The sequence below is a fragment of the Arachis hypogaea genome, chromosome 4 (genome assembly GCF_003086295.3).
Source record: "Arachis hypogaea cultivar Tifrunner chromosome 4, arahy.Tifrunner.gnm2.J5K5, whole genome shotgun sequence".
NCBI classification, from domain to species: domain Eukaryota; kingdom Viridiplantae; phylum Streptophyta; class Magnoliopsida; order Fabales; family Fabaceae; genus Arachis; species Arachis hypogaea.
Genome location: NC_092039.1, coordinates 123,294,384 through 123,319,405, shown reverse-complemented (window position 1 = coordinate 123,319,405; position 25,022 = coordinate 123,294,384). Strand labels below are relative to the sequence as shown.

General features: G+C 24.9%; 1 protein-coding gene across 2 annotated transcripts; it reads right to left on the bottom strand.

Annotated features, from left to right (window-relative positions):
- Window positions 1-13,642: 13,642 nt before the first annotated feature.
- LOC112797793 (protein NRT1/ PTR FAMILY 7.3) lies at window positions 13,643-19,482 on the bottom strand. Of its 2 annotated transcripts, XM_025840881.2 has the most exons (5): window positions 19,044-19,482; window positions 18,205-18,346; window positions 17,181-17,398; window positions 15,137-15,693; window positions 13,643-14,893 (listed from the first exon to the last, which is right to left on the bottom strand). In XM_025840881.2, the coding sequence occupies exons 2-5, from the start codon at window positions 18,326-18,328 to the stop codon at window positions 14,014-14,016; spliced, it is 1,779 nt and encodes a 592-aa protein (XP_025696666.1). In that variant the 5' UTR covers window positions 18,329-18,346; window positions 19,044-19,482; the 3' UTR covers window positions 13,643-14,013. The 2 variants fall into 2 exon arrangements, with proteins under 2 accessions (XP_025696666.1, XP_072092297.1); XM_072236196.1 differs by lacking the exon at window positions 18,205-18,346 and having other exon boundaries at window positions 19,044-19,187.
- Window positions 19,483-25,022: the final 5,540 nt, after the last annotated feature.

Genomic DNA, 25,022 nt, shown 5'->3' with positions numbered 1-25,022 from the left:
TTTCAATATAAAAAAATGAGCCAATCTACATACAGTTATTTTTTATGTGACATAATTACATGTAAATTTAAAAATAAAATAAAAATAATATTATCGAGACAAAGTTATAATGTTGGAGTTAATTTATGCTACATTTAAATCAAATCCCACAAGCAGGTTTCTCGTGTATAAAACTTCCTAATACAGTATATATTATTTTAAGTTTCTTTTTTTGAAATAAATTTTGTTTATAAATATAAAAATTGGTAAAAAGTCAATGTGTTGTAAATATATTTATGTGAATTTGTTTAATTAAAAATTATTAGATAATTTAATATATTTAATTAAATTATTAATTGATGACTTTCAACTTTTAATTTTACTAGACCGTTAAAATGGGCTAAATTCATCGGGTTAATCTGTTTATCCATTTAAATGGATGGATTTTTTTTTTAAATTAAGTCCGTTTAAATTTTGGATTAAATGGGCTGAGCCCGATTAACCCATAAAAAATAACGGGTTAAACGGGCTAGTCCGCGGGCTAAACGGATGGTCGGTTTATTTTTTTTAAAAAGTAGTACTTTTAGTTAATATTTTTTCCGATCCAACCCATCAACTAAATATATATATATATAAATATATATATATATATAAATATATATATATATATATATTTAATGGTTTTTGAACTAAAAGTAGTATTTTTTGTCAAAATATTTTTAAAAAATAAAATAAAATGATAAACGAACTGGCCCGTTTAGCTCATCTGGTTGACCATAAACGATCTAGACTAAAAAATTCTAACCCACAAATAAAACATATTTAAACAGATTAACTCATTTAACCTACAGACTTAACAAAACTGTCCTAAATTTTACATTGAAAAGAACAACACATGATGTTCAACCTAAAACTTACATTAGATTTAAGGTGGAAATTTAAGTGCAGTTAATTTTACGCAAAATTGATACTTAAAAGTTGTTAAATAATTTGATTAATTTAACTAAATTTTTATGCTCTCAAATATTAATTTTATGTAAAATCGACTTCACTTAAATTTTCATTTAAATTTAATTAGGAGGGACACTGAGTGTCGGTCGTTTTTATGTGGGAGCATAAGATCGCACGTCTTTCTTATTTTCATATTGAGGTTATTATATTGCCAAAGTATTTGTTTGACGTAGTATTGCAACATGTAAAGTATGGTAGGGTTTAGATTCTATTTTAACTTTTTTTACAAGTTGATAATTTTTTAAAATTTAATTTTATTTTATTTATAAATTAAAAAATATTTTAATTTTAATTTTATTTATATTTTAAAATTTTTAATTTTACTCTATCCGATTAATTTTTTATATATATTAATAAAATAAAAAATAAAAATTTAAATTTAAATTAAAATAAAAAAATAAATTTTTAATAAAATTAAAATAATACAAATAAAAATAAATATTTATTATTTTTTATTTAACTCTAAATTTTTATAATATTATTTTTTAAATAAAAAATATACTAAATTAATAATTTAAATAATAATTAACTTAATGATTATTCTAAATTTTTACATAATATATTCAAAGTGTGATAAGATAGAATAGAATATACTAAAAACTCAACCTTCAATCCTACCGACAAACAAATTTACACCACACTTTATCTTATCTAGAACAGATTGAATAGACAATCTTATTTGATCAGATTAAATCAGACTTAATATTCACAAATAAAACACATGTTACCAGCCCTAGTTTGATGGAAAATTGGAAGCGCCATTTGACATGACACAGTGAGTAAGGACTAAGGAGTGTTATTATCTACATGCGTCACATGTGTCCAGTACAGGCCCGCTCCTTTACCTCCAACAACGAGCAACAGGAGCAAGCAATAATCAACTATCTCAATTTTAAAAAAGGTTTAATTATTTTATTGATTTCTATCGCGAAATTTTCAATTAGATCTCTATATATATATATTTTTTAATTGAGTTCATGCACCAAAATCTTTTTTAATTGGGTCCTTACACTTTTTTTTCTTTTTATTTAGATTCCTATACCAATTTTTTTTTTAGTTGAGTCCTTATAAAATTAAACTAATTACTACTAAGAAGGACTTAATTGAAAAAAAATTAGTGCAGGGATCCAATTAAAAAGAAAAAAAAGTATAAGAACCTAATTAAAAATTTCACAAAACTATAGGGGCCAACAAAGTAATTAAACCTTAAAAAAATTAACAAGTTATTTAGACTCAATTTGAATAAATAATTTAATTAAATTCTTTAAAAAAAATAAAATAACAAAATTTATATTAAAAATAATTTATAAATAAATTAGTTTGTATCTATATTTTTTGGATAAACTATCTAAAATATATTCAAATAATTTTATCATCGACAAAAATGTACTCAAATTTTGTTATAGACAAAATATTTTCAAATAATTTTAAAATGCGATAAAAATATTTAATATTAAATATGTATTTCTCAAAAAATATTCTAGAGCTTGAATTTTAATAGGATTTTTTGTAAGCATGATTAAAAATTGAGATATTTATATTCTTAAAATTTAGTGATTTTTTGCTAACTATATATTTTTTGTGATTTTTTAAAAGTATTATTGATTGTTGACAAAAGAAATCACAAAAAATATATACTTAACAAAAAATCACCAAATTTTAAGAATAAAAATATCTCATTTTTCTAATCATGCTTGCGAAAAATGGATCAAAATTCAATATCTAAAATATTTTTTGAGAATACATATTTAATGTTAGATATTTTTGTCATGTTTTTAAATTATTTGAGGGTATTTTTGTCGATAACAAAACTCGAACACATTTTTGTTATGACAAAATTATTCTGGTGCATTTTTTGTGGTTTATCCTTTTTTTATAAAAATATTTATTAATAAATAAAAGTGATAAAATAAAATTTGAAAAAGTGAGAAGTAATATTTTTTATTTTTTCAAAAACTCTTAAATAAATTTAAAAAAATTAAAAGTATCTTTTCAAAATTTATACCAAATAATATTAAAGTGACTTTTCATAATTTAAAATCCAAAAAAATAATTTTTGCCACTTTTCAAACGAATTCTTAGTAAATGATAGTGAGAACTAGTTGTGTATATTTTTTTTAATCTGAATTAAAAAATATATATCTTTAGTTATTAGTTAAATTAGTTAGTATTAAATATTAATTAATAGTTATGAAAAATAATAATATATAATTAGAGAGTAAAATTATTTGTATTATATGTTTAAATATATGATTTTGGTATATATTAGTTTTTTTTTGTTTGCTGAACTAAAAAAAAGTTTATAGAATTTGTGAGTGAAATTAGTTGGAATTAATTGTAGTTATAAAAAACTAATAGTTTACGATTAGTAAGTGAAATAACGTGGGTCATATTTTTAGATTTGGGTAGGTATGAAATTATGAATATATTTAAATATATATTAAATAATATTTAATTATTATTTATGGAAAATATGATTATGTAATATATACAATTAGTGATGCTTTGTAGCCCTATACGTATGAATTTAGTATATTAAATAATATAATATTTAAATATATATATATATTTAAAGAGTTAATATTTAAATTAATTTTTTAAATTTATCTTAAACCTTAAATTATCTTTTAAAATTTTAATTACTTCAATTTATATTTTAAATTTTCATTCGTAATTCACATTAGTTTTTTAAATAATTTTTTGTTAATACCGCACTGATGTGATGTGGTTATGTAAAATGAAAAAATAATACTTCTGTTAATGATACATAATATACTGATATAGATTGTAATACCATATATTATAACATGATTTATTTATTTATATTTCGTATTATAATATTATTTATTTACATGTTATTAATATATTATTATTTTAATTGATTCAAATTGGTCTTTGAATTTTTATTCAAAATTTATTTTAATATTTAAAATTAAAAAAAATGTGAGTTAAAATAGTATCTAAAATATTTTTTATTTTATATTTTATAAATTTAAAATTATTAATATCTTTTAAATTTTCTAATGTCCTTTCTATTCTTCACATATAAATTAGACGAAATTCTTATTACATAATAAAAAAGCTATTTCAAAAATTTTAAAATATGAAATTAAGAGCTGACTGATGAAAGATGCTTTAACATTTTTTTATTTTGTTTGTTTGCTTTCTTATATTATATTAGTCCATTAATCATTTTTCATTTTTAATGATATATAGGCCCAGTTTGAGTAAATAACTTAAATAAGTTCTTTTGGAAAAAGAACTTAAATCATAAGAACTTTTATTAATAGTAGCTTATAAATAAATTATTTTGTATTTGGATTTTTAGTTATAAAAGTATTTATTTTAAAGTTGTAGCGTTTGGATAAATAACTCAAAAAATGATTTTTTTTAAGAAAAGAGAATGAATATTAAAATAACGATAATAACAAATACTTTCTAATATTGAATGTTGATTTTACATAACCTAATCACTAATATTGTGTATGATATGGTAGGTGAAAATAAAAAATAAATATAAAATGTGTGTCAATATATATTTTGTTGCTATTTTTTATTTTTTTTACTCCTATTAGAACTCCCTTCTCCTTTATTAAGGTCAAAAAACTTGTTATAATTAACTATGAAAATAATAGCAAGCTATAAAATCACATGTGAAAAAAATAAAATTAAAACTGAAATTTCATACCACAGTTAAATATAAATTTAATAATAAAAAATAGAGTGATAAAATGATAAAAAAATACTTAGAAGGAATATATATAGTAGGTTGTTCAGATACAAAATTGTCTGAAAATAGTGGTGGAGGATCAATACTTCCATCAGATGAAACATTACGTAAAAATGGTGAGGTTTGGAACATTGCGTGAGAATGATGGTAGAATGATGGTGGAAGGTCAGTGCTTCTAGCAGACCTTGCATGAAAATGGTCGTGAATGGTCAGTATTTTTTATAGAGTCAAAGAAGGAAAGTAGAATTTTTTGTTTTGAAATTAATTTTTTTAAGTAAGTGGTATAATGACTTATCGAGAAAGAGAAAAGTCATCTATTTTTACTTCTTCAAAAAGTTAAAAATTAACTTTTCGAGAAGTTAAAAGCTTTTTTAAAATTGTGTCAAATATACAGATTGTGACTTTTCATAATCCAAAAGTCAGAAAAAGTAGCTTCTGCTACTTTTCAGACGGGCTCATAGTTCATGAACAAAGGTGCGTGAAGGTTTTATTTTGATAATGAATTTGAAAAAGAGGAAAAAAAACAAAAGGTTATTAATGTTTATATAAAAGATAAATTTAATCATTCTCTTTATATATATTTTTAAGCAAATCATTTTGTAATAATTTTCATATAGGTGATCTTTTTTTTTAATTAATTAGTGTTGATGGTAATAGACATAATTTAGATCAAAATACAAAAAATTCATATTGTAGTCAATCATATATTTATCTTATTGAATAATATAAATATATGTTATAAATTTATTAACATTGAATTATTATAAAAAAATATACGATCAAAATAAAAAATTTAAAAATGTTTATATGAAATTTTGTATTTATGTAATATATAAAAAATATAAAAAAAATTAATAGATTCAAACAATATTAATAATTGTAAACTCATGAAAAAAAAGGGATTTTTTTTAAGTGTAATTGAGATATGTTTAAAGTAAAAATTATTTACAGTGTAAACGAGATAAGTAATAAAATGGATTTCGATAAAAATGGTATAAATTACCTATTTTAGTGAATAAAATATTTATTTTATTTATTTTAAAAAAATCAAAAATATAAATGAAACTATTCAAAGACTAATTTGATCACATTCTTTAATTTCAAGGTTTACAATGAATCATGAGTGAAAATTTAAAAGCAATTTGAATAATTTAAAATGATAATATATTAATGACATATGGACAAATCGTATTATAACACGTAGCACATAACTAATACGTAAAAAAATGTGTTATGACACATGACACTATCGTCCATGTTAGCATACCACATCTCACTAAGGTTATGTTTAGAAGGAAGATTGGAACTAAAAAATAGAAATTAAGAGATTGAGATTAAATTAAATTTTTGTATTATATTTGGTGTAAAATATACAAGATTGAGTTATGTCTCAGTATCATGTTTAGTTTAAAATAAATATAGAGATTGTGGGATAATTTTAGACTTTAAAAATTTATATGAGAATATTTTTAAAAAAATTATTATTAAAATTTTAATTTTTGTCCCTAAAATTTCCAGTCACATGTGTTCTCAATTTCTGCGAATAATAAAGCAAAGGAACTGAAATTTTCAATCCCGTCTCTTGTTACCAAATACAATTCTCAGTCCTAGTCTTTCAGTCTCAATCATAGTTCCATAAAACAAAGACAACCTAATTAACAGATGCATTATCCCTTCATTCCACATGGTCAAGTGTTGGTATGACATATGGTACTGACTATTTACGTCAGCATGTTACATTAGCAAAAATTATTTGAACAGCTAATTTGAGTTATAGAATAAAAGTTCAAAGTCCAAATTGAAGTAATTAAAAGCGTTAAATACTTTTTCATCTCTAACGTCTTGGCTCAAAATCAAAATCGTCCCCAATCTTTTTTGTTATTAAAATTATCCTCAACGTTACAAAATGTTATAAAATCATCTTTTTGTCCATGAACAATATTTTTTGGATAATTTTACCCTTAAACAAAAATAAAAAAAAAAACATGTAAGCAAACGCAGACAGCAGATCCCTCTTCTCTTCCTTTCTCATTCACAACAACAACCCTTCATCTTCTTCTTCTCATAACAACCCGTTTCTCATATCTTCTTTCTTCTTCATCTTCTTCTCTTTCTCATTCACAACAACAACCCTTCATCATCTTCTTCATCTTCATCTTCTCATTCACAGAGTAAATTTATTTTAATACACATGATTTAACAGAGTAATAGAACAATCAGAAAATACAAGACAAATCAATCAACAACAAGCAATTACAATTTACAAAATATTCAGAACTAAACTTCAAACTAAGACCGAAGAAGAAGGATTGAAGAAAAATAGAACAAAAATTGAAAAAGAAGAAGACCGAAGAACAACAATTTTTAGAACTTCAAACCAAGAAGAAGACCGAACATTAAGTGAAGATGAAGACGAGAAGCCACTAACCTGGGTTTCGTGCCGAGAAGCCAGCGAAGATAAAGACGACGTGCCGAGTTACTGGTTCCGAACACGGGAAAGAGGAAGAAGCCGTGGCGCTGAGGACCTCGGAACGGCGGCGGTGATGAAGGGCTAGGGTTCCCTTTGCTTCAGAGTTCTCCAGTCTAGGGAGTGACGAATGAATGAATTATTGGGGGGAGTTAGTTCATGAAGACACGAATGGATATGCTTCTCTTTTGTTGTTTTTTTTTTACAAATAAAAAAATGCGTCGTTTTATCTGAACCGGTCGGTTACCAATTCGGTTCGACTGACCAGTTTTCGACCGATTTGGTAGTTTTTTTTATTTTTGTTTAAGGATAAAAGTGTCCAAAAAATATTGTTCATGGACAAAAAGATAATTTTATAACGTTTTGTAACGTTGAAGATGATTTTAATAATAAAAAAAGGTCGGAGACGATTTTGATTTTGAGCCAAGACTTTAGGAATGAAAAAAGTACTTAACCCTAATTAAAATTTCAAAGGCTAATTTAAAGTTTCAGACAAATTTTAAGAGACAATTTGAATATTAACTCCACATTTAAATATATTTTAAATCAACCCCAACCAATTTTTTGAACTCAAGATATAATTCGATAATAGACATTTGTGTCGTATTTACTAGTAGATCGAAAATATCTCTTTTATGCTTACTTTGTTAGCCACATACATTATTTAAAGTTGAACGAACCATCAAATATTAACTCATGCTATCTATAGAAAGGAAAAAGTTTGGTAACAAAAAATTTTCAACCATAATTAGCCAAAACTTTCTATAATTTACTTCATTTATATAACTTAACATACAACCGTTTTATTTTTTATCTCACTATCCTATCAATCCATTTATCATATTCTTATCAGCCCCACTTATTAATGACATTAATTATAATATCATATTCTTTACTATTAGGCATTCTTGTAATCAATACTTAATATTTTCTTTTATAATTTGATTTTTATATTTAAGAATATAATAAAGACTAATAATAATTATAAAAAACAGTGATGATAATTTATATTAAATGAGTTTATTGTAATTGATTTTTTGTTTTTGTTAAGTCATTTATCATCATTAAATGGAGATACAAAACCTGAAAGCTACCCTAATATGGTTTTGTTTTCGTTAATTCAATTATTTTCGTTCAAAATTCACAACTCTAATACCATTGCAAGCACAATTAGAATAGGTCAAAATTTTTTACAAGAAGTCGTCTTTATCATTGCAAATAGTATGACATTTGAATTCGACCTTAATACGACACTTATGATAAAAAGTGCTGAAGAATTTGAAAAACAGATGGACTCACCCGATGAGGTTGTTGCCAGCCAACTAATTCTCAAAAATATGAAAAACCACACTAGCTTTGATGAGGTATGATAATAAACTGATTTATTTTTTTGTATTTTTGTGTGCATTTATAATTATATTGTACTAACTAAGTTCATACACATAATATTCGTAAGTTCATATACATAACATCCATCGTTATATACAACTAACATTTAAAAATTAAACGAAAGTTTTATGGTGTTTACCAACATAATCATCATGTCATGCGGACTGTATGTGTTGTTGTTGGGATATGACACGTGTTTGTGGAGACCGGTCAAAGACACTGTGTTGATGTGATAACGGTAAGGGAGCTCATCGTGATTCCGTTTTTTGTTTGGCCTAAATCTATTAATTAATATAACTGAAGTGTTTATATTAAGTAGTAACATGGATGGGTCTAGTGTCTGTATTACTGAGCCATAGAGATTTTGGGTTTAGGTAATTAGATTTTTTGACATTTTGAATTATAATACTAGTTTAATCTAATAGTGTTATTATAAAAATAATGAAAGTAATTTTCTAGTTTCTGAAGAGAGTATAGTAAAACATGAAATAAATTTAATTAAAAAGATTATAATTTTATTTTATTTGAATCAACTTAATTTTTAAATGAGTTAAGTTATTATTATTGAGTTAACAAATTTTTATTATAAATTTATTACATATTCATGTATAATATATTTGTACTCTTTTTTATTATTATTATTATTATTATTATTATTATTAATTAATTAATTAATTAATTAAAAAATACTCTCTATTGACATTATAGTACACGTTATGCATGTGGAGTTGTTTATATGTAATTTTTATCTCTAATATGTTAATATATAATTAATTAATAATATAATATTATATCTAATGATAACAGTATTAATTTTTTTGAAAAAAATTATGGAATCATGAATATCTTAGGTCTTTCTCTAAATTTGGTGTTGATTATGATATGTATTACAGTAGAATTAGTCCTAATATAGTATCATTTATTTGGAGGAGTAATTCTGATAGATTTGGTTAAAATTAGTTATAAATATTAGATTAATTTGTTGCTACTTGTTAGAGTTTATAATTAATAGGCTAGGATTTAATGTGTAGTTATTTAATGAATACACTTTGATGTATAGAGGTTTGGATATTAGGAATTCGTTGTAACTTCATTGTTAGAGTTTTTTAAATGCGAAAGTTCTATGAAAGTTGAATAGACGATGTTTAAGGTATAAACTGAGCGGTTGAGTGTGAAATTCTAACTTTTAATACCTCACCGTTTAATTTTAATCGTGTCCCAGAGATAATTTACACACTTTTAAATTTTGGCGAGGGCACACTCAACGTCCCTAATCTTTTGAAGAAACAAATTTCATATTAATAGGACCTCATTTGGTCAATTAAATGTTAATTTTGGTCAATTAAATGTTAATTAAAAATTCTGTCCTATTTTTAGTAATTGTTTATGAATTTTCTACGAACAGCCTCACTTTCAAGAGACATAACTAAATCTACAAAATAGCTATGAAAATGAAATTTGTACTCATTTAAATTAGATTCACATATTTTTCAAAATTCCTTTAGAAAAAATTCAAAATGCTTAATAAATAAAGAGTTATAGTGAGTGAAAGTTGATACTACAGAAGTAGAAAATCAAAAAATCTGCAACAACCACTAAATTTTAAAAATTTATATCTTTCAAACTACTTGGCTAAATTTTTTGAAGTAAAACTAATAACTTATGTTCAAAATATCATTTTTTACACTTGCTTAGTAAGTGATATGTTATTATTTTTAGAAAAAATTTAGCATATGAAGTATTAATTTTTTTCTATTCAAATTATTAATGAATAAGAAAATTTGAATGATTAATGAATAATCTCAGTAGTGTTGAGAAGTTGTTTATATTGTAAATAAATTATAATTTTGGAGCCAAACTTTTCAGAATTAAAACTAAGAAAATTAACAAGTAATATGTTATTAATAAATTATTCAATACAAAAATTTATAATTTATCGAACCTATTTAATTTATAGACTAACTGAATTTAAATTACTTTTATTATTTTTATAGCAACACTACTAGAATAAACTAGTATTACAATTCAAAATACCAAAAAATCCAACTACCTAAGCCCAAAATCTCCATGGCAGCACTGGACCTGCCTATATTACTACTTAATATAAACACTTCAGTTACGTTAATTAATACATTTAGCCTCAATTCCGCTATGTTACTAATATTTTTGTCAACTTCTACCAACTCTTGTTTATAACTGTGTTTAATAAAAGTATTTTTGTGGGTGTGTCTAATAAAAATATTTTTTATAGCTGTGTCTAATGGAAGTGTCTCTATATATGTATTTTATGGATGTGTCTCTTTATACATATGTTTAAAATATAATAATTAATTATTATTGACAAAAAGTTGGCAGATAATATATTGGTACCCTATACTTTTTCATACATTTAGACCAAACGGAAAATGGAACCACGATGAGCTCCCAAAATTAAATTCATGTTTATTAGATATTACATTCATACACATATCATTTTTTAGTTATTGCATAAGTAACTATACAGTTAATACAGATGTTTTTAAATTTTATCATAATTAAATTTAAAAAAATATTAAATTCTTAAATTAATTTATTCAATTGATAAATTTACTCATAATATCCATAAATTCATACACATAATATTTATAATTTCATATTAATAACATCCATAATTTTGTACTCATAATATTCCTAATTTTATACATATGATGTCTATAATTAATAAATTTTTATAATTAATATTATCAAATTTTAAACTATATATCTTATTGTATTCTTCAAATTATCTCATATATGCACTAATAAGTTATGATTTTAATTATTTTAATATTTTTATTTAATATTCATATGTATGCTTGTTTATTGATCTTAATACGATGATTTAATAATTATTTTTTAAAATTTATTTTTATTTTTTAATAGTCTATATGTAAAATATAAGTTGTATAGAAGAAGTTGTTAAAAAATTTTAATTTAATATCTATAATTTTTGCAGAAATTTTTTGTATTTTAATGGGTAATAATGTGATTGAGGGATGCTAGGAATTTGATTTTTGAGATATTAAAATTGATTTTGAAAAGAATATTAATGACTCTAAACACGCAACAAAATGGTGGGTGATAAGGAAAATAAGTGATAAAGAGGTGTATGTCACTTGCTTATCAAAAGAATAAAAATTTTATGTAACATTTTTATATTGTAATTATTCTTTGACTATCTAACATTATTTCTATAAAAATATTTGTAACTCTATCTCTTTAATATTTATTTATTTACATATTAACAAATTACAGTCTTAAATTATTCATACGTTATTATAAAAAGAACAATAACATCACATGAATTTTCACATATAAAATTTACACTTTTAAATATTTGAGAAAAAACATGATTATTATATATATTTGGATAATGCTAGATAACCAATAATTTTTCTAAACAACATAAACAACTACCAATCAAATAAAAATATACTATACTTTCAAATTACTCACATAAATCTTAATATTAGAATAACCATCCATACACCTAGTGAAATGAACATCCGATACATTCATTATTCACATTGTATAATATTTTCATTGTCTACCTATACTTTTTCTATATATTTTTAAACTAACACCTCTCTAACTCTATTTTTATACTCTTATTGAATTCATTCAAACAATTTTTTTTCTCACCCACAATTAAAAAAAAAAGGGCTCTTAAGGAAGAACACTCACTCACATATTCACGGTTCATTATTCTTTTTATAATACTTCATTTATATGTTTTTATTAAAGAGGTACAATATATTCCCTTCGAATTTATAATACGGCTTTTGTGGATTCATAATACACCTTTTAATAATAAAAAATAATAAAACTCTATATCTAAGCAAAATTTTATGTTTATTCCAGTTATTGTAACAACTTTTTAAATGACGCGCTGTTTTCCTTCTCTTTTTCTGTTTCTTTCACCTTCTAGCTCCTTTTCCTTTTCATTCTCCTTGTATTTCTTCTTCTTCTTCTTTTAAATTTTAAATTTGTGCATACTCTTTTTCTTCCCTTCTCCTCCTCCTCCTCCTCTTTCTAAATTTGCACACGCAAGTTTTTCTTCTTTCCTTCTTCTTCTCCTCCTCTTAGAGATTATCAATTCAGAATACCTACGTCCATTCAATTCAAAACAATTAAATTCAATTTATAATGAACTGAACATGTTATTAAGGTGAAACAATTGTATAGTATTAAGTGAACAGAACATTATCCATTATATAAAATTAAATTCAAACTATTTTCTGCAGAATGAACCGAACATATTATTATGGTGAAACAGTTGTATAGTACTAAATGAACGGAACATTATCCATTATATAAAATCAAATTCAAAATAGCTTTTTGCAGAATAAATTGAACATGTTATTAAGGTGAAACAATTGTATAGTACTAAATGAACGGAACATTATCCATTATATAAAATCAAATTCAAAACACATGTGTCTACAATTTAGAGATTATTAATTCAATTCAATTCAGAACACATTCGTCCATTCAATTCAATCTAGTAATTGCATTCCGTTCAATTCAATTAAAAAAATAATCTATTAGCAAAATATTGGCATTGTTTTGGATGACGATAGTGAAAGAAGAGAAGGAGGAGGAGTGAATTTGAAAGAAGAAAAGGACGTATGCGTGTATTTAAAAAAAGAAGAAAAAACGCAGAAAAGAAGAAGAAGAAAAAGCACAGAAAAAGAGAAGAAGAAAAAACGCGTGTAACGACGCTCTTTTAACGAAAATGATTTTTGTTGTGTTAGACCTAATATAATACGCTAATATAACACGCCTCTCGTGGATTGTTTTAGAAAAAAAAAAATATGTTCCAGCAATTTAATCCCATAAATTGTTTGTGTTACAAAACGCTTTTAGAATTCTATTAAATATTAAATCACCCAATAATTAAGTGTTACACCAAAGCTAAGACAATATTAAAAAAATTAGCCTAATATTTCAACCCTCTAAGACAAAAATTAAATGATAAATGTTGTTAATTAATTCAATGAATATAAGTAGCAAATTTAGGTACCATATATGCTAATGCTATATATGAATTAAGCAAGATAAATCAAAGACTCTTCATTACAACAAAAAGTACAAGGGAAACCAAATACATTTTCTGAAATATAATAAAATTACACCATAACACACCACCAGATACAATAGGTAGCTACTAATATAATAGAACCATTTGCTCTGCCTAGAGAAAATGCAAAACCAATTTCTCCAGCTTCACAGCAACTAGTAAAGTTTAGGGTGGTATATACAGAGATCTATATGTCATTATTCTTTGTCATATATGTTTTCATTTTTTTTTTAATTTGAAACTCTGAAAATTTGGGATATCAATTTAAGCATGTCCAAATTTTTACAGTAACAAATAAGATGAAAAGAAACAATATGTGTATATATATATACACACACACTACACTTTGAGATCAAAATCTTTGACTTTGTTGATGTCTTCTTCTTCTTCATCATCATCATTGTTCCCTTGAAACTTGATATATTTATACCACCTTGCCCAAGCAATATAAATGAGAAAATCTGCAGAAGTTAATACAGCTAAGAGGAAATAAAACCTGTCCAAATGTCCCTTGTTAAGGTTTCCAGGGATCCAACCAGGCATATCTTGATCCTTAGCAGAAATCTTCATGACAATTGCAACAAGCAAACTACTGACATAGTTTCCAAGTGAAATTGAAGTCATGCAAAGTGCACTACCAAAGCTTTTCAATGCATCAGGTGCTTGTCCATTGAAGAATTCCAATTGACCAACATACATGAACACTTCAGATGCACCTATTAGTACATATTGTGGAACTTGCCAAAATATGCTAAGTGAACTTGACCCTGATACTTTTGATGCATACTTCAATCTAAAATGTTCAACCAACCCTGCTGAAATCATTGCCATGATCGCCACGATTAGGCCGATTCCCATCCTCTGGAGCTCAGTTAGTCCTCTGGAGTTTGTTTTTCGCGCCACGAAGGGGTCGAGGACTCGCCTGTAGAAGAAGATAAATGCTGCAACACTGAGGATATCAAAGCTAGACATGCTTGCTGGAGGAATGCGGAAAGATGAGATTCTAGTGTCCATTGCATCACCTTGCTCAACAAAGAGTGATGCCATTTGAGTAAATACAACTGAGTAGAGTATTGTGCATAGCCAAATTGGGAGTAACCTTAGTATGCATTTCACTTCCTCAACTTGTGTCACAGTTGATACATGCCATGGATTGCATTTGTTTTCTTCCATTTTTTTTACATCCTTGGTTGTCATGTATGCTGCTTTATCCAAGAAACTGCCAAATTTAATCAGGGTATGTATCAATGTTTCTATAGTTTTCAAATTGTGTTGCATTGTATAAAATATAGTTTGCTATATTGTATGTGATGTAAGTTAATCTCAGAAACTTTTTATATTTTTAGAAACAAAAGGATATCCTAAACATTGGAATCAGCCAAAAAAATTTATATGTAACAAGTCCGAAAATATTAAGTAAATATTAATACGTGTGTATATGAATGTTAATTGTTATGCATACCTAAATCCTTGTGTGTGTAGTAATTTCCTGCCATAATTGGTTGAAAATTCTTCACCCTCAAAAAGTTCCTCCTCAGGTTCTAGCACCTTGACCTTCCACTTCCTCATAGCAGCTACAAAAACTTGGCAAAATCTAGGTAGAGGGTTCCCACTGGGCTTGAAGTACCTATACCTTGGTGTGCCACAAATGAACAAAACCAATGCCATAGCAGCAGAACCAGCAGAGGCCCAAAACCCAATAGTCCAAAGCCCATTATCCTCAAAATAGTCCAAGATGGTGTTTGAGAATAGTGAGCCAAGGTTCAATGCCAAATAGAAATAGCTGAAAAATGCTATCTTTGAGTGCCCTTCATTAGGATCACCTTCATCAAATTGGTCAGCTCCAAATGTAGCTATGTTGGGTTGGTACCCTCCATTTCCTAAGGCTATTAGGTAAATTGAAACATAGAATATTGCATTGTGATATGAAGAATGTGATCCACAATGAAACTTTGCATCACCACATCCCTTAGGCTTCAATAGGAATATGTATGAGGACAATGATAATGCCACCAAACCCTATATATAAATAAGAAAACCAATACAATTAATTAATCATCAGCATCAATGTCCCAATAACAATAACAATAATAATAAGGAAAAATTTCACTCCTCTTCTCTCTATTTATAAAATATATATTTTTCTCTCTTATAATTTTTTTAAAAAATTTAATTTATTTTAAATTTTTTATGTTAACTAATATTAATTTTATCTATTTTTTAAAAAATTTATTTTTTATAAAAATACCCTTTAACAAAAATTTTATTTTTTTTGTCATTAAAAATTCTTACCAAAATACCCTTTAATAAAATTTTTTTATTAATTAAATTATATTTTTACCAAAATATTTTTTAAAAAAATTATTTAAATTATTTTTTTCTAAGATACCCTTCAATAATTTTTTAATTATTAAATTATAATTTTACTAAAATTTTTGTTAACAATTATTTTTATATTTTATTATTCATTTTTTAATATCAATATATATTATTTTAACATTAAATAAAAAAATCTTACCACTATTAATATGTATAAGAATTAATATATATTGATATCAAAAAATAATCTTACCAAGATTTTTTTATTTAATGTTAAAATAATATATATTGATATCAGAAAATTAATAGTAAAATATAACTATAATTGTTAATAAAAATTTTGGTAAAATTATAATTTTATAATTAAAAATTATTAAAGGGTATTTTAGAAAAAAATTGATTTAATTATTAAAGTTTTTTAAAAAATATTTTAGTAAAAATAAAATTTAATCAATAAAAAATAATTTATTAAAAAGTATTTTGGTAAGCAAAATTCAATGACAAAAAAATAAAATTTTTACTAAAAGGTATTTTTGTAAAAAATAATTTATTTTTTCTTGAAAAATAGATAAAATTAATATTAGTTAACACACAAAATTTAAAATAGATTAAAGATGGCGTCTTTTAAAAGCTATAAGGAAAGAAAATATACATTTTTAAAATAGAAGGTAGAAAAATGTCATTTTAGTATCTCTCAAAAGAGGAGAGTGAAATTTTCTCTAATAATAATCATAATCATATTAGCTATACACAAAAAATCAGCCAACAAATGAGCCATCTATATTATAAAATTATTCATTCCAAAAACGTAAGTTAATAGGAATAAATAATACTGTTTGAATTTATTTGATTTTTGTATAAGTTTTTTTTCTTCTTTTATTTGTCTTATATTATGTCAAAAATCAAACTCTTAACAAGTTAACTTTTTGTACATAGAGCTTTAATATTATGTCAAAAAATTATTTATTCTAAAAATTTAAGTTAATAAGAGAAGTCAATATAAATAATTATATTTCTAACGTATAATATACATACTAAAAACACAGAATACATATTAAAAATACATTAAACAACACATTTATATAAAAATATATAATAATTTATTTAGTGGCTGATTTTTAGTTTGTCGATAGCAATGTAGTAATAATTAATGACACTTATTTCTAATTTGGTACATGCAAACTTACAATAAGAAAGATAAGTTGGAAGAGAGCACAAGTAGCATACCTTCCTAAGTAAGAGTCACTTAGGAAGGCACCAAGAAGAGAGAAGAGGTAAACAGTCCCAGTCCATTTGCTAACATTGTTGGCAGCATCAGCATTATCTTGGCCCATAACTCTTGTTAGAAACAGTACCAGATTCACACCCACTCCAAAGAATGCCAATGTTGCAAGCCCTTGGTTCACTACAAAGAAAAAAAAAATCATTATATGCTTTGTGCATGAATTATAGACATGAAAAAACCGCAAGACTTGGTTGAGTGGCAATTAGGTTTGCCTTGCTCTAAGGTGCATCGGGTTCAAATTTCAGTTGAGGCTGATTGTTGTTTAAGAACCCATAGTACTTATGATAATGTGTGTAAGTGTGTTGTGTAAATATGTGAAACATTAGTGTAATGCTTAGGATTGGGGCTATCCAATCCGCTTGACCCGAAAAAAAAAAGACATGAAAAAAATTTTTATTTAAATTTTATTTTTTACAAGTTTTAAAATTTCATCATTTGATTACCAACATTAATCATATGAATAAAATTGATTTTCAGTAAAAAAAATTATTTTTGTCTTCTTATTAGTATTTCAAATTTTAAATATTAAACAATTTATATGTATTTTATGTGTCTGTATCACTGTATGTATATGTATGTATTTATTATTTAAAATAGTAAACAAACACAGAAATAACTCACATATGGTACAGTGACGTGTCCAATTTGTATAATGAATCTAACTTTATCTTTATTTATTTATTTATTCCAATTAAGAATTGTCTTTTAGGAAAGACGAAATAACGGATTACCACGTATTTTGGTATGTCATCAGTGTCCAACAAGCAATGCATGATGCATGCTTCAATTTTGTGTAATGTAGACGGATCATACAAATAGAAATAGAGTTAAATCTTCAAATTTTACGGGGAAAATAAAGTAATAAATTAAAATAAAAATATTCTCTAGAGTATGTTAATTGGTTTAATTAGTACTCATTATTATACCTAAAATCAAAATTCCTGCAACCCAATTTCCAGTTCTATCTCTAACTGCTGGATGACCATGCATGTCTACAGCTCCATCCATGGTGCATACCTCACTCACTTCCTTCTTCATCTTCTTCTCCATTTTATATTTCCTGCGTTTCTTTAGGGGCAATAATAATAATAAGTACTAAAGTTTTGTACACAAATTAAACCTAGCTTGCATTATTTGGCCTTGATATATATAAATTTCAGAATACTTAAATGATATAATATAATTGAACAATATATAAAGGGAACATAGTTAACAACCTAATGAGATTTTGAACAACTCAAAGATCACATCATATATAGGTGATATTTTTGAAAATGAAGTTTATTAAATGCAATAGATGATATACATGATGTTACTTGTGATTATTGGAGATATATCTTGAAAGAAGAGTTGTTTTCTATATACACCATATACATACTAAACCAAATTTATGTGACAAAAAAAATTTTTTACATTCTCACCACCATCATTAAACAATATGCGAGTTAATCCCATACATAATACAAAATGAGTATACGTATAAATGATAATGAATATCTTAAAGAAAATACCATATATCTACTAGGTTTATTATATGTATATTCAGGCATGCAGCCATGCATGCATATAATAAATAGAAAGACAGAGATACAAACTTAAATAAGTATTAAAAATTTAAATTCTGTCTTATATACGTAACAATTTATTAAATACAGTGGATAATCAAAACAAAAAAATAGAGAAACAAACTTTTAAATTAAACTTGTAATAATAATCATAATAGAATTCTATGAAGAAGAATTAATGGGAATTCCAAGGAACTAACCTCTTTATCCAAATGCAAACAAAGCTATTATTGTTGTGCCCAATTAATAATAATCTTTGAAGTGGTGGTGATGAAAAATATTTGAATTGAATGAGAAGAAAATATTTAACCAAGAGAGAACTATAGCATATATGTATAGTAATAAGTAATAAGTAGTAACTATAGCTAGATATATATGAGCAAGTTGAAGAGTAGGGCATGGTATATATAGAAGTTAAGACTTAGGAGTTAGGAGGAGATATCACGAGGATTAGGTTACTATGTTGTATCAAATGTACACGTAGAAAGAGACAAGCAATTGAAGAGGTTTCTCTCTTACTTTAATTTCTAATCCACAGGAAAAAATGGGTAAGTAAGAAGCGTGATACAGTTGGATACAGGCCATGAAAAAATATAGTAATGCATGCCTAATATATGCTATATGTATCACAATCATCGTAAAGTGATCATCAACATTATAATATATATCAATGTCTTGATGATATTATTAGTTATTACATCATGAAGGTGTGGTCCAATTAAGCAAGCTGTCATTGATAACTACATTTTATGAAATAAGAGAGACACCGTGCACTATTTTTAAATTTAATTTAGATCTATTACTTCTTATAATAACTTTACCTAAAGTTCATCAGCCAAATAATTAATAACGAAATATATATTACTAATTAATAACAATTTGAACGGAAAAAATACATAAATTTTTTAAAGAAAAATAATGCTATATATCTATATTTAAGATAATGTTTAACTAACTATAGGTTGCATGTATAACGTTTAGCTATAGAAAATGATGCATAAAGTTTTGTCCTTTAGATATCACACATCTTATTATTATCTTAATGAAATTAAGATTTTCCTTCACAGAACAAATAGTTAGAGATTTTCCTTCATATTAATTAAAGATTTAAAGTGTTGCAAAAGCTATGAAAAAGATTTCTACATTAAAAGATAGGAGACTAACTATAGGATATATTGTGAATTAAAAAGGGTTATTAATTTATTATTATGTATAAGAGGAACCTTGATATATAAACTTATTTTATACTATAATAACTAAATATATATGATATTTAATTTGAATACAAATGATTATTATTGATTTGGCTATCTTCTATATTTTAATAAAACCGTCTTAGAATGAAGGAAGCTCAAAGTATACGTCAATTACTTATGAATAGGCCATCATAAAACATGTGGTTATAATACAGAAATTCAGGGGAAGCAATCTATCATCACTGAAATTCAGAAGAAGTACTTATATTATTGTTTGTTGATGCTTTTACTTAACAAACTCCTTTTTATGCAAAAATTGTGGTGACTTATTAAGCTATCATATCTTTTAAAAGTGATCTTTTATTCAATCTTTTATTACAATAATTAAAAAAATTAAAATAAATATATCTAAATAAATTTAATATTTTTTTTAAATTAAATATATATCCAAAATATAAACTAAATAAATTTAAAATTTAAAATTTAAAATTTAAAATTTAAAATTTTTAATTTCTATTTCAATTTTAGTATTTTTAATTATTAACTGATTATCATTTAAATATACATTCAAAATTTAAATTCAGTAAAATTGAAGATTTTAATTTTAAAATTCAAAAAATAAATCTTAAGAGTTTTAATTATTAACCCAAATATCTAAAATCCCTAAAAGATATTATATTTTGAATTAATATATTAGATATACTTTTATTGAATAAGATCTAAAAAACTTAGCTTAATTATTTATTTTAATAATTTTAAAACATTAATAAAAAAAATAAGAAATATTAGATACATTTTTATCGAATAAGATATTAAAAAAGTTAGTTTTATTTTTAACATTTAAGTTTAAATTTTAGATTTATAATTTAGATGTGTTTCAAATATATTTTATATATAAGTCAATAATTTTAGATGTGTAAATAATTAAAAAATTAACCAATTTTTACAAACATACATTTTAATAATTTTAAAAGCGTTAATGTTCAAGTAAGTAACGATAAAATCTAAAAAATAATAAAAAAATAAGAAATATTAGATAAATTTTTATCAAATAAGATATAAAAAAATTAATTTTATATTTAACGTTTAAATTTAAATTTTTGATTTATAATTTTGGATGTGTTTCAGAAATATTTTATGTATCACTTAATATTTTTAGATGTGTTACACTTGAAAACAAATATGAATTTTTACGAATATACATTTTAATAATTTTAAAAGCGTTAATATTTAAATAAGTAACGAAAAAATCTAACTATTAAAAAAAATATTAAATAAGCTCTTATCGAATAAGGTATAAAAAATTAATTTTATCTTTAATGTTTAAATTTAAATTATAGATTTATGATTTTAGATATTTTTCAAAAATATTTTATGTATAACTTAATAATTTTAGACGTGTTACGATTGAAAAAAAATAATTTTTACGAACATCTTTTTAATAATTTTAAAAGCGTTAATATTTAAATAAGTAATGAAAAAATCTAATTAATAATAAAAAAATTTTGTTAAAAACTATAAACCTTTATTAAATTTTTGTTTGTTATCCTTTTTTTTCTCTCAAATACCTTCAATTGCTGCTTTATTTATCTTTAATTCGGTCTAAGTATTTTATATTGGTAGTATTCTCTAATTATTCTAGAGATAAAAATTAAAAAAATGAAAGAAATGAAGAAAAAGAAATGTGAAAAAGAAGAAAAGAATATTGATGCATAAACTGATAATTTATTTATTGTTTAATTCAAATGTTGATATAATCTTATTAAAATTTTATTCAACAATGATCATGAATAAGTTTTGAGTTAGCATGCATAATCATTCCAGTAAAATAGGAACAAAATAGCACGACTCATCTAATAATAATAATAATAATAATAATAATAATAATAATAATAATAATAATAATAATAATATATTAAGCTATGAAATATGAAGTAGTAAATTTATCTGTAGAGAAATAATACTCTTTTATGAAAATTTTTATGAAGAACGTGCATGAAAGAAGAAAAAAAAACGTACCAGAGAGAGGTGAATGTACAAAAAAAATAAGAAAATGATAAAATAACTACTTTATAAAGTGAGTAGGAAGTTAGAGAAATTGTAGTATTTAAAATTTAAATTAACTTTAATTACCAACATGTTTAACTACAAACTAAAAATGTATTTTAATTAAAATTTAATTAAATAATAAGGATAAGTATTGTTTTGGTCTCCAATGTTGAGGGTCCGAATTAAAACCGTCCCCATCGTAATTTTCGATTTAGAATCATCCTTAACGTTTTTTTCGTATTAAAATCGTTCTTTTAATTTTTTCTGGACAAAAATACCCTCACCACTACCAACACAATTACCTCCTCCACCACCACCACCACCAACACCAACACCACCACCACAACCAACACCAACACCACAACCATCACCAGCACCATCACTAATACCACCACCATCACCACCACAACCTCAACCACAACCACAACCACCACCACCAAACAGAAACAAAAACAGAAACAACACCAAATAGAAGCAAGAAAGCAGAGGCGAGACAGAGGCGGCGAGGCGACGAAGCAGAGGCGGCGAGGCGGCGAGCAAAGACAGCGAGGCAGAGGCGGAGGCGGCGAGGTGGCGGCAGTAGCTCGCGTCTCCTCTTTCCCTTGCGATCTCCAACGACGACGGGACCACCACGGCGACGGCGGCTCCAAGCTTCGTCGCCGCCGTCCCCATCCCCCTCTCCCCTTCCCCCTCCTCCTCCCCCTCTCCCCTTCCCCCAACCCCCACCTCGGTCCTTTCCCCCTTCCCCCTTCACCGCCGTCGTCCCCCTCCCCCTCTGATCTCCCCTTCCCCCCACCCTCACCCCGCGTCTTTTTCCTTTTTCCCCACCCGAACCCGCGTCCCCTTCATTTTCTTCCTCTTCTTCTCCAGCTTCTTCCACTTCCCCTCCTCTCTCTCTTCGACACCGGCGCCGTTCCCCTCCCCCTTCCCCTTCTCCTTCTCCCTTTCCCTCTCCTCCCCCTTCGAATACCCTTTTCTCTTCCTTCCCCCTACGCGTTTTTTTTTTGTTTTTTTTTTATTTTATAATTTTTTATAGGGGTAGTTTAGAAATAAATTAAAAAAATTTATTAGAAAGGACGATTTTAAATTTAAATATGACTTTAAGGATGATTTTAAATCAAAATATATACTAGAAACGGTTTCGATTCTGACTCTTAACGTGAGGACCAAAATAATACTTATCCTTAAATAATATTATTTAATTTAAAAAGCTGATTGAAGGCTAATTTTTAAAGGAGACGTAGCATTTTTCTTCAGCTATATATATGGTTATTAGCATTGGGATACAGCTTGCACATTAGTAGTGATGCATGTTGATTCAAGCAAATTCTTTTGAACTGGAATTCAGTCAAATAAGTTGATTATGACAATGTTTCCTTGTAGCATTGTTTGTTTGTTACGATGAGTACATGGCGTATTCATTATAGAGATGTTTAGTTTTATCAAATGGATAAATTTTTATGTATTAGATTGTGATTCGTGACATAAATTAAAAGAATTATTTTTATTATAAAATATTGTTATATTTTTAAATTATTAATTTGATTTTGATACCAATTTAACAAAAATCTTATTAAACAATGATTCTATTTTTTATAAATTTTATAATATTATTTATTTTTATTTTTATTTCATTATCGTTTTGATAATCTTTTATGAGTTAAATTTTTATTTATAATTTTTATAATTATTATAATTTTTTAATGTTTTTTATCTTTAAAGATCTATATTTTAATTTACTAGTTCTTATTGCTAACTATTCTATTTTTAGTCTAATCATTTTTATTTATTTTGAATTTTTTTGAATAAAACTGATTGTGAAATTGAGATTATAGAAAAAAATTATTTTATATTAATTTAAAAAATTTAGTATTGTTTGAATTAATATTATTTAGAATTATTAATATAATTATTTATTTTCTTAGATCTTTTATTTTATTCATAATTTATACTACTTTTATTATTAATCTACGTTTTTTAGAGTACGTTTTTAACTGTGGCAAAATAAACAACTAAAAAAAATTATTTTTGTCATCTTTATATGAGTGGTGTCCTTTATTATCGTAATGATGACTGAATCTATTTATATTAATTTTTTTTTAAATACTAATAGAAAATATGTATTTAAACAAAAAGTATAAGAACTCATTTTTAATTAGTGAATATTAACTAATTTTTTATTGTAAAAAATTATTTTTAACTTTTTTTTAGAAGATTTAGAATTTAAAATTTGTTAAAGATATAATTATTGATGTGTTTCTTTTTATCAACTTAAACTTTTAGAAGAAATGGTATTATGATAATAAGGTATTAGAATTTTATGACCAAATATTAAAGAGGTTCTTGCTTAAAAGAATATATTACAGATATAACCATTCATATATCTTCTCTTATTAGTTTAAACTTTTGAAAGAGATAACATTATAACAGAGTTAAGATTTATATGGTTAAGAATTTAATATTTAAAAAATAATTTTAAAAAATTAACTGATATTCTTAAAAAAACAGCTCTCTGACTAAACTCATTATTCGAGTTAGATAAAAATAGCTTTTATGTTAATTTAAATTCAAAAATTTATTTCACAAAAGCAAGAAAAAAATTCCTCTTGTTTTGGTTTTTATAGCTGCAATTTTTTTCTTTATCTTAGTGAACTTATAAATCTCTCAACATATGGCTTTAGGAGACATATACGAGGAGAAGGATGAAATCATCAATGTCTTTAATCTGTTTAAGGTCAAATTAAAGCTAAGACTAAGGTTCATTTGGGTCATGCACAACATGCATTTATTAATTAGTCCTTTTCACTAGGAAACTTCCAAATATATGTTAGGTTAAAATACATACTTTAAGTCCAAGTTGGCTAATTCACACTATATGCATGAAAAGCAAAGCCACCTATTCAGTTCAATCACGTCTTATATATATATTGGTGT

Coding starts and splice junctions, on each gene's coding strand:
- LOC112797793 (XM_025840881.2), bottom strand. CDS start 18,328: ATGGAGAAGAAGATGAAGAAGGAAGTGAGTGAGGTATGCACCATGGAT. Junction 17,399..18,204: donor TGCAGGAATTTTGATTTTAG/GTATAATAATGA, acceptor TTTTCTTTGTAG/TGAACCAAGGGCTTGCAACA. Junction 14,894..15,136: donor CTACACACACAAGGATTTAG/GTATGCATAACA, acceptor TAAATTTGGCAG/TTTCTTGGATAAAGCAGCAT.